Genomic DNA, 11,487 nt, shown 5'->3' on the forward strand with positions numbered 1-11,487 from the left:
CATTACTTGAAGATCATCAAAGGACAGGACATGGATCCCTCAAAATTTGCAGTCCTTCCTAATTTCTAGAAGAGGACAGTAATGCAGGAAGCAACAGGTCAGGAGAAAAAGGGAGAATACAATGAATACATTAAAGATGCTAACTAGAAGTGTAACACAACCAAATCACCTCTCTGAGGACAAGGAGGGACATGTGGAGGTTCTCATACACTACACTTAACCAAGAAGATACTAGTCTCTCTCACAACACTGGAAGAAGAGATTCTACCTAGTGTGTAGGGTGTGCACCTGTTTCAAGAAGGGAATTAGCCTGGTTGCTTCTCATTCTCATCCAACTTGGAAAATATGTTTCTTGATCATTGTTCCTTAACTTTTTAGTGGTGTTTTGTTGATTTAGGGGTGTTTGTATTTTAGAAGGAAGAAGTTTACAGGAGTGGTGGTTAACTTTCTCTAGTGAACAAGTCAAGTCCAATACCAAAATCACTTACTTTCATCCATGTTGCAAACTTCCATTCTAGACCCAACCTAAGTATTATGTAAGTAGAATACAGAAATCCAGACTTTTAAAAATCAGAGTCTAGTAATTTCACATGTACTCTAGGTTTGGGAATTACTTCCTCAAGACTGAATGAAAATGGCCAAATACAAATTCTCATCTCCCCTTCAGACTATGGAGTATTAATTAAAACAAAATATGCAGGCCAAGCACAGTGGAGCATGCCTATAATCCTAGCAGCTCAAGAGGTTGAGGCAGGAGGATCGCGAGTTCAAAACCTAGCCTCAGAAACTTATCAAGGCTCTAAGCAACTCAGTGAAACCCTGTCTCTAAATAAAATACAAATAAGAGCTGGGGGTGTTGTTCAGTAGTTAAGAATCCCTGGGTTCTACCCCTGGTACAAAAAAACAATACAACAATATATCCAATTTTTAAATATAATCTGGGGATTTGGGGTATGTGAATGTTAGATTCATACCAGGTAAATTCTAAAGAAGGACAACTATGGGATCTGAAGTTACAGGACTTCAGGAGTTCAAAATATAGGCAAGTATGGTTCAATAAAAAGGTGATTTTACACATGAGAATGTAAACCCAGAAAGCTGCCATAATTCATACCTCATAGTTAAACCAAAACTGGCCTATTAATTCTTTACCCAGAATACTCATAGCTCAACTTGAAAATTCCAATCCACTCCCCCTTCTGAATTTCCTTATTTTTATAGCAAATATGGAACCTCCATAAGCATGTGGTAAATGGCATGAGTTCAATACCAGGCAATCTGCTGACCACTCTTTCCATCGACCCCAAAGGGGCAAAGACCTGCTTAACTGGTTCTGAATTGTAAACACTAAAACCACAAGCCTCACTCATGAGTGCTGTTTTCCAGGAAGAGTCTATGAAAAATCCAAAATTACTGAAGGGGGAAGACATATTATCCAGACAGCACTCCATGAGCTGTCTAAGATAAAGATCCATGTCATTAACATAGGAGAGAGTCTGCTTAGAGCACTTGGGGAAAGAGCTTGGTTTTCTAAACATCTCCCTGCAACAGATCAGGAATAAGGCAAGATGAGCCCACTGATCCCTGTGCTGTTCTAATCACTGGCCTCCAAAGTGCAGAACATGTCTGAAGTAAGGTCATATTTTACACAGTTCATCCTTGTGACTACTACTTCTTATTAAAATCAACATCTACTTATCTACTGGCCCTCCCTTCCCTGACCAGGGTCATGGATCAGCAGGTAGATAAATAAAGCACAGGAATATGTGTTATAAAATCAGTCAGGACTTGTGATTTAATAAGACAGAGCTTTATTCCCTCAAGAGTTTAAAATTAATAGCCTTGATACAAAACTATACCTTCCTTGGGTTGGAGCTACATCTGGAAAACTATGCCTCAATCACAGTGAATGGGTAGACTAATGATAAAAAGGAAAAGTCAAAAATGGACAATATGATGAGTTAACCTAATGCTACCACCCAGTCCCCAATAAATGAGTCATCATTTTGCACAGATGAATGAACAGATAAGTAAATTATGCAACAAATCTTTCTTTTCCTTTTTAAGGAGCCAATCTAGATAAAAATCTTTCTAAACCCTAAAATCTTGAATACACTAAAGATGCTTTTCTTAATGGCTCAAAAAAAAATCACTATGAACATCAATTTCAATCCTTGCAATTAACTGACAGCCTCAGGGAATATTACACCACGCAGTACAAAGGGTCCTGTCATCTGGGCTCTGCCTGCTTGTTCTGTCATTTACAGAACTGTGTTCTAGAACTGATGGAGGGAGGGAGCAGGCAGCAAGCTAAGACTCAGTTAAATGAGCTATCACTGAATCAAAAATCACCTCTGTATTATAGAAGTGTAGAGAGTTAGGATGAACACACAATGAAAGGGTGCAAGAGAAGAAATACTATCCCAAGCATTTATGAGTAATTCCTTGAAGCGGGGTAAGAGTAGATTTGGCTTTGCAATGGGTTAGGTGAGAGGAAAGGGCAGCTACTTTTTAAAGATACCTGGTAAAGCTGCCTGAAAAAGGTCAGTGTGCTTTTCAAGGGAGGCAATAGACCTGCAGTCTGACCTATAATATCAAGTATGAGGAACTATGTTTTAAGGAGAAGACTGGCAAATCTAAAAGCAACAATGGTAAAGGGTCCAGAAAAATACAAGGAAAGAAAAAAGGTTTATTAGTGTGTACATTCTTTCAATAGAGAAAAAGAAGGCACTGGAAAGTATTCTTATTAAATCTAAAACAATGGAAATGTCACATCCTACAGCAGCTATCACTAACATTTACTGCCTACATGCAATCATCTTTCCTTCCCCTCACTTGAAAAGCCCAACTGACCGCAGGTTCAGCAATTTTAGTTTAAAACAGCAAAAGAACACTTAACAGCATGAAAAAAAAAAAAAAAACCCTCACCATTCTTTATGCAAACTTATTATAAAGTTCTTATATTTTAGATACTATGAGACACAGCATGTGACACTCAACAGATAAGTACTTACTTAGTAAATCTGATCATGATAAATCTGAAATTCAGTCATTATGACTGTCACAATACATTAAGAATAAATACTCCTGAAGCTAACTTAATTAACACCAAATAAAAGGTAACTAACTGACCAATGGGAAGGAACTGCTCGGGATGCCAATGTGGATGGGCTTCCCTACTGATCAGCTATGGAACCCAAGATGCAACAAAAAAGTAACAGACACAGCTATACCATGCCAACAATCATGAAGCCAGCCAGAGCACATGACCTCAGAAGGCATTCGACAAAGAAAAAAAAAATGATTCAGTGAATTTGAATAAAAACCTTCATCATAATGGCAACCACTGACTCAGAATGAAAGACAAAACTATTCTGTAGAGTTCCCCTCTCTTCACCCAAGAAGTTTCTCTACATTTCTCCCTTGTAACTTCACAGGTACATCTGTTTTGGAATTATATCCATAGCATAATCCCAATATTGAAACATCACTTTAATCATCACTAATGCACTCAAGAGAACTCAACTCTCTGGCTTAGAGAAAAAAAGTTTCAACTATGGTGATGTGGCTCCATTCTCTCGTCAGCAGTAGACAGAGCCCAAAGGACAACCCAGCGCTGCAGGCAGCTGTGCAAACAGGCTGGGTCCGTCTCCAGACATGCCCAGCCAACACTGGCTACCACCTCTGGCAAAGCTCAATGTTGGGTTATACAGAAAAGGCTACAAAAGGCAAAAAGCACAGGTTTAAAAAAAAAAAAAATCTGCCCCATTTCTCCAATCCACAGCCTGACTATATATTTGTTCTTCAGTAGTCATCTATCAAGTAAAATTCACACTCAAGGTTAAGATCTGAATTCCATACTGACAGAGCATTTTCTAACTGCAAAGAAAGCAGTATCTCCCTTCATCCAGTACAGACAATAGAAAAAGAAAGTGGGGAGGGGGGGTGGTTAACTTAAAAATAAAATTCTTAATTTATAGTGCACATCGTTGTATATTATAATTTACGAAGGCTATGAGGTTACACATTTCAACTACTGAATAATACTAACAAAAACTATTAATAGAGCCATATTAAAAATGGCCTCTATCAGTTTGTTATAGGTTGCAGTTCTCCCATTTCAAATTACTGTGGCATCTTATTAAGATACTTTCTTTGAGTTCTACAGTCAGAAACCACTCTCTAGACACTAAAAACAGGGTTATTCTCCCTGGTAATACACTGACTAAACTGGACATCAGAGTTCCCATAGTACTTTTTATGAGGGTGGAGGCTGCATTCTGCCTTTTTTTTTTAAATTGAATATTCCAAAAATCTGGAAGTTGCACATTTTTAAAATCCAGATTTCTAATTTCTCTTAAAAAATGAACTTGTTAAAGCTACATCTCCAGGCTAGGCCCAAAAAAACAACGTGTAGAGCCAATATGGACAGTCACTCACCTTGAGGTGACAGCAGATCTCAGCACTACCCCACAACTCCATCAGAATGCTGGCATATGCACTTGCCAGGCACAGGCCCAGTGTTCTCCACTGGAGAACAACTATGGTTCTTCAAACCACAACTGACAGACACTGGAAGAGATTTTTGTTGTTGTTGTTGGGTGATTTTTCTTTGTCTCAAATTAAATATGCTTGGGTCTCACCCAGGTCTACTGGATCAAAATCCCTAGAAGTGGGGACTGGGCATCTTAATTTCCCCCACGAATAATTCAAAATATCTGTAACCCTAGCCCCATGGGGAATAACGTCATAGGCTTCAGGATACATAACACAAACCCAAATTCCTCCAAAAAAAATTGCAAGCCCCCCAAAACAACACTACTGTGGATCACATGTTACAGTAAGTTCAGCATTATACTGCAGCTAATAAAATGTATGGTTATCTCCTGGACTTGTGAAAACAAACAGGTGTTGCCCTGACTGTGTTCTCGGAGAAGCCCAAGGAGCAGAGGTCAGAATACTCCAACATAAACAATGACTGGTAAATGCCAAACAAGTACTCAATCTCTTTACCCCTTGGGGTGGCCATACTAATCCACCATGCAAACAGAATGTTTGAAAGCAAATGGCAATAATAATAAGTACACAAGGACAGCAGTTGTGAACCAAGGCTTCCTTGGGCAAAAGGAGGTATGGTCATCCTCTCTTCATCAAGCAGCAAGATTTTTTTCTTTTTCTTTTTCTTTTTTAAGAAGGAAGAAGGGAAAAAAAAAAAAAAAAACACCCCAGATGGCAAATCACTAATTACTAGCTTCTAAGTTCCCAGCCCCAGCACTAGCCCAGGCCTGCAAGCAGTATGTAATCAGCAAATGGTTTTTCAATGAATAATCAAGGAGCCAATCGGTGCTTGTTTGAATAATCTATTCAGCAATTTGTAAATACAGACAAACAATCTCAAATAGGAGGCACAATCTTACAACCTCCCAGGTGATCTTAACTTCTCAGAGGCTTCCAGGCAAGTCCACCTAGGCAGTTCTCCAACTTCAACAGACCATTCAAGTATAAACTTAGTGAGGTACATATTCTTTATAAGAAACACAATAAAATGAAGGTGGCAAAAAATGACCCAAGAATTGATTCACTTGCCTCTAGGGTGAATAGGGCTTCTCCTCTCCAGAGCCAGACACTCTTATTATTCCTTATGGGTACAGGCCAAAGTTCCCCAGTAACTCAACCTGCTACACTGTATAGTGTGGCCCTGCAAAACCACTGAGTCAACAATACACAGAAAACCTGGGGGGTTAAGATTAATTGTGAAGTCCTAAAATACTATTACAAAACCCATGAATGCCTTCAACCAACAGGAAGGAAGTTAAGTTAGTTCATTAGTAAGTTCTCCATTAAAATGATAAATAAGCAAAATAGAAATACGATAAAGTAAATAAGAACACCTAGCTGGAAAGATCTGAAGCCTGTCTGGGAGTGAACTACAGGCCTCTGGAGAAGTTCTGAGGGGTTGCCCATATTCTACCATGCCTCAGCTCCTCCAAAGCTCTTTCTGGGTCTTGAAATAGTCCCACCTACAGGGAGCCCAAGCCTCTCCCACACTGAAGACATTCCTTCCAAATCTGAACTCCAGGAAAGCACACATAGATGTGTTTGGGTAATGGACTATTTGGTATTCTATGGTTTCATCAATCTGTAAACATGTGTTAAAACTCCATACAGACTGTACTAAAAAGAAAACTAAGGTCAATTTTACAATAATTTTTAATAAAATAAAAATAAAAAACTAAAGGGAAGCAGCAGTGATTCAAAAACCTAGGAGGTGCCTGGGCCCTTGAGACTTTTTCTGTTTGCTCAGTGAGGGGCCCCTCAGACAGACACATCCTCTTAGGGATTTTGCTTTGTTAGCATTATCTTCCTTCCCTGCCCCCGCCTGCTGCCCTCTAATTTCCTATTCTTATCACACTGTCATTCAAGACACTTGTAATTCAGAGTCTCCAATAGATTTGGGATCTTCAATTGGGAAAATATCAAAGCCAGGATAAGCATAATCCCTACATGGTGCTACAGTCAAGGAGGAAGTGCTAGATGGTGGAAGGTGTGCGCAAAGAACTATAAAGGGTCTCAAAGTTGATGACATTCACAAGCACTACCCTATACCAACATACAGGTGTATTCTAAGACACTTTATGAAAACCCAATGCAAAGAAACTATTCAGTCAGATAAATCAAAGCAGAGTATTCACATAAAGTGGTAAATCACCTGGGCTGGAATCCAGGGATGGTAGTAACATCATTACCTTCTCCTCCTAGACACCTGAGCCTCAATGAAGATGAGGACTGACACTCCATGTGTGAGGAATCTAGTGCAGTGGACAGTACAAGGTGAGATAATTACTGTGACTGCAGAAACAATTCTTCACATTATGTAAAACAGATGAAAACACTAGGCAACATGATTGCCAAACAGGACCTCATTAAGATTTGATTTATTCACTACTTGTCCCATTTAATGCTGAAAGTGAAGCACACTATTATTACTGATTAGGTGGATAACAGAAAAATCAGTAGCAACATTTAAAAAATAATAATACTTTCTTGAATGCACACGCAAAATAATCTCATTCAGGTCTTTGAAAAGGACATCACAACGGTTCACAATTGAAAAAGGAACAAAATTTATGTTCAGATAAACATTTCAATAGCTATATCTCCTTTAAATCAGTAGTTGTGTTCCTAAGTTGATACTTGAAGAATTTTGATAACGTTAACTAAAGTTCACACAGTCTAAAGAAATTTTATTAAATATCTTTTTTCACATGTGTGAACTCCAACTTCAGAGACAAGGTTTGTTTAAAATGGGGGACACAAGACTGTCAGCCCAAGGGAGACAATTTGCTCTTCCAGGGAATAAAATACAAAGAATTTGTTTCTGAATGATTTTAGGTGGTTTCAAGTCCACAGACCTCCAATCCTCTTCATCCGGGGTCATGCCCAAGTAGAGGCCAAGGGCAACAATGTTTATATAGGCACATCCTTTCAATGCATACTGAGCCCACAGACTTTTAAATCCTAACATAGCAATCTCAGCACAGAGACAGGAAAACTTAATATTCTGAGGGAGACATGAAAGGCCCAGAGAAACCTGGCTAACCCAACATGGACTTCAGCATCCAGGCCATCAGCAGTTATATTTCAACCATCAATTTTAAGTAAACAAGCTTACTCTAAAACGGTGTAGGGATTTTGCTTCTATCTAAAAAATAAACCGTGAGCAGGGTAGACTGGGAATCTTCTCACTATAGTCTCCACTTCTTTGAATGATTTGACAATTCTGAAGCACATGCAGCTCAACTCAGCATGTGAATGAGGAGAAAGCAGTGGTGCTTTAACTGCTGGCAGTCCTGTACAACTCAACTACTTATCTACATTCTGCGTGGCCTCCACACAGTTAAAAATATAGTGGAAGTCATGAAATCAACCAGGGAATTTGGCTCACAGGGAGATATGTAAATAAGCAATGACAAAAGGGAAGGTAGTTGGTACACTTAAAAGACCTGGGCTTAAGAAAAACGGATAGAGGAAAGGTGCCATGGTGCTGTAAGTAGGTCCAAAGTGTTTTTTTAAGTTTTAAGGGTAATTGAAGGAACTGATCAGGGAAAGCCTAAAACCTAGCAAGTGGGGTGAGGGGGACAGCATGGGAACTATTTCTGCAACTCAAGTTCAGCTGGATCCTGACCACAATCTGGTTCCACATGGTGACAGTTGTCTACCCAGCTATCTGTTGGGGTAACTGTGGGTCCTTCAGCAGGTTGCCATACAAGACAACAGCAGTAATTCCAAGAATCTCAGGTTAGCTTCTCAATTCAATCCAACAGAAATTAGGCAAGAAGAATACTGGAACATGAAGACCCATTTATTTTAGAAACGAGGCGAGGTGGAAGACAAGCTGTAGTTGATCACATCATATGCACTACCACAGAGTTTTACGTGATGTTATCATTCTATAAAAAATTAGAGTGAACAAAAATGTAATGTTCTGTGAAATTTAAACCTAGTACTATTTTAAATGATATTATTTGAAGGTTCAAGCTACACAGTATATTAATATATTTTTTCCAAAACTTAGTAACTGAGGATATGAGTGATGAGTTTATCCTCCTATTAAATGTTTATGAAATATTATTTTGCTGATATAACCAATTAATAAAAATAATACTATCTCACTGAAATGAATCAGCTAATAGGGTTGTCGTTCATCCCCAATTTCCACGAGACTTCTTCATTTTAGATGCACAACATCCAACATGTAGCTCAAAATCATGACTGCAAACGTATGTGATGAGAATCACAATAACAAACATATGAGAACCCAGTTCATTTCAAATAAACTATGAAAGTACAAGCCACAAAAGTGTAAATAACTGTCCCATTCTCTACCATTCCCATTAACTTATCCTTATTTCTTTCTAAAATTCTACCTGCCATGGTCACCCCTCTGTGCCTTCATTTAACAACCACTAAGGTCTATAAGCAACAGGAGGCAGGGACCTGTTCTGATGACTTCTAATTCTTACAGCAGAGATGTACAAGTATTATGAAAGGAGCTGAAACACATTCTAACTCTCTGAAGAAAGTAACTTAATGCTTTAAGATTCAGAAACTATATAACAAATATGAGCACAAGATTTTGGTAAAAGCAAAAGACAAAGATTTTCTTGCTCATCTTAAAATCAAAAAATGAGTACATAAATAAAATGTTAGACCCTCACAGATTCTTCTCCCTTTTATCTTTACAATCAAATCACATTATGGCTTTAAATTAGAAGAATTTGAACACACTTAAACCAACTGTGGCCACAGACATCCTATGTTCACTGAGAACTAGAACATGAGAGCAAATTAAACATTTGTGCCGTCTGTTGCAAAGCAGTAGCAACACTGCAAGAAAGGGCCAAAAGAGGGTATCTTCCCACCCAACACTAACTAGTAGCTCTTAAACCCTTAGGCTGAGAAGCACCAACATCAATGACACTGACTGGAAACACCCTTTTGCCATGGAACAATTCTATGTGATCACCTAATCCAACCCTACCTTCTGCTGGTCCACTAACAGGAAAAACCCATTCCACAGATTGGGGACAATGGGGGCAAACAACAGAGGTGCGCAGCACTACCTCAAATTCTGCACAGAAAAGAAATGGATTATGTGGTTTATACTAAAGTTAGGAGAAAATGTGCAAAATTAAAATATCAGGACTATATCTAAAATGCACAAACCTAAGCCAAATATTAACACTAAAGACAGTTATAAACCGCCCAAGGACTCTTTCTCCTTGAAAGGCTAACTTTGTCTTTTCTAACCCAACACTGTATTCTTTGCTAAAAGCAATGACTACTATTAAAAGAAAAAACATCCATGGTGATGATCAGGTAACTCCCAAGCCCAACGGAGTCAAATATAAAGGAAACAGATCAAAATCTTTCGGAAAGGGACAAAGTACAACCCGTAACTGGATGAGAAATCCAAAAGGTCACTACAGGCTCCCTACTCTTTATAGTATTAAAATACTACTATGATTAAGGTGCAAGATAATCATAATGCAGCTTAAGTAATGATAGTAATAAGCCACATGTAAAGAGGAAGTATACAAACAATTAAGAACAACCGTGCCAACTGATACTAAGCCACCAAAACTAAAAATCGGTTTTATTTGTGGACAAGTGAAAAAAAAATAACTGGTCTAAGTAACAGTGCATTTCACCTCACTGTAAGCCAGGCATTACCAAGCCAAGCTGTCACAGCAATTATTAAAGCAAATTTCCTGCTTAATTGAAGACTGAGACCACTAACCTACCATACACGCCACTTCAATGCAAGTTATAGAGAAACATCCCTCTTTCAGAGGAGAGCAGTCTGGAGCCAAGTATGAGAACTTCTCTTTGCCCCTGAGGGTACTGGGGTAGATTAAAGAGACAGACACTTCACCAAAGGTGAGACAGAGGTTCATAAGAAAAGATTAGGGTTGAAAGTTAAAAGTCACAGCCATTCTAGAGATAACATACCACAGCACAAAGACACCAAAACAAGCTGCCACAGGGAGAGCCTTCATGTTTAAAGGCTCCCTCTGAAACTCAATTACAACTGAATAGCTTGGGGAAATCCCATTTAAGGGAAAAGTGATAAACTTTACAATTTTGAACTAATGGAAAAAATTCTAATAAAAACCAGGTTAAATGATGACTTCCAGGGAGATAACATATTTGCAAAGCATGCCTGGCTCTTCATTTACCCTTCCTAAGGCGAGTCCAAAATAAATCATTGCAGCTTTTTCACTAAACTGGACCATTTGCCCATTGTCCCCTTTTTATTGTTAATAAATCTCTCAATAGTAGAAAGTTGTCTCAACCTATGCAACCCAACAGAGTTTGAAAAAAATTATTTCCTAGTAGAGGAAACATAAAGGATAATGAGCGGATGGCAGCGAATAGAGTGCGACACCCCGGTGTACCGCGTCACCGCGCAGGTGATTAGCGAGTTTAGAACGGCCAGAAGCTATCTTGTTAGGAATGTCCAGCAAAATTGGGGTGCACTAAAACCTAGAGGAAGAATTTCAACACCCGAGGATCAGTTACTGCCGCTCAATCGCGAGTGAACCGTGCGCCAGGAGATTCAGGCTGATTGATCAGCGGCCCGCCCCGCAGCCGGAGCCTGAGAGCCGACGGGCCAGCAACGCAGAGAAATGGTGCTACAGATTCTGTGGGGTCCTGCCAACTGTGCCCTCACAGTGCTCCAGGCTGAGTTCTGGGTTTGAGACGGGGGAGAGAAACAGTCCAGATTGGCCCTCCACACCGGATACCCCACTGAGGAAGCCAGCGGCCACCATATTGGAGAGCTGACGTCACCATCACCAGTTTCCGACAGATCAGACCCCATCGCAGCAAGTTCAGCGATAGAACAGGAGAACCTAGAGATATCAGAAAAATAGACAGATAAAGAACTCAAGGCATACCTGACTCAGATGGAATGAAATCTTAAAG

At 39.3% G+C, this 11,487-nt stretch overlaps 1 protein-coding gene across 49 annotated transcripts in view; it reads right to left on the bottom strand.

The window, feature by feature from the left end:
• The window catches only part of Map4k4 (mitogen-activated protein kinase kinase kinase kinase 4), a 107,854-nt gene extending 103,357 nt beyond the window's left edge, over positions 1-4,497 (bottom strand). For all 49 annotated transcript variants that reach the window (XM_048810519.1, XM_048810534.1, XM_048810504.1 and 46 more), the window contains exon 1: positions 4,441-4,497. In XM_048810519.1, the coding sequence (XP_048666476.1) occupies positions 4,441-4,482 (42 nt within the window). In that variant the 5' untranslated portion in view covers positions 4,483-4,497. The remainder of the gene's footprint in view (positions 1-4,440) is intronic.
• Between the last annotated feature and the right edge of the window lie 6,990 nt (positions 4,498-11,487).

Source organism: Marmota marmota, unplaced genomic scaffold (assembly GCF_001458135.2).
Source record: "Marmota marmota marmota unplaced genomic scaffold, marMar, whole genome shotgun sequence".
Taxonomy (NCBI): Eukaryota; Metazoa; Chordata; class Mammalia; order Rodentia; family Sciuridae; genus Marmota; species Marmota marmota.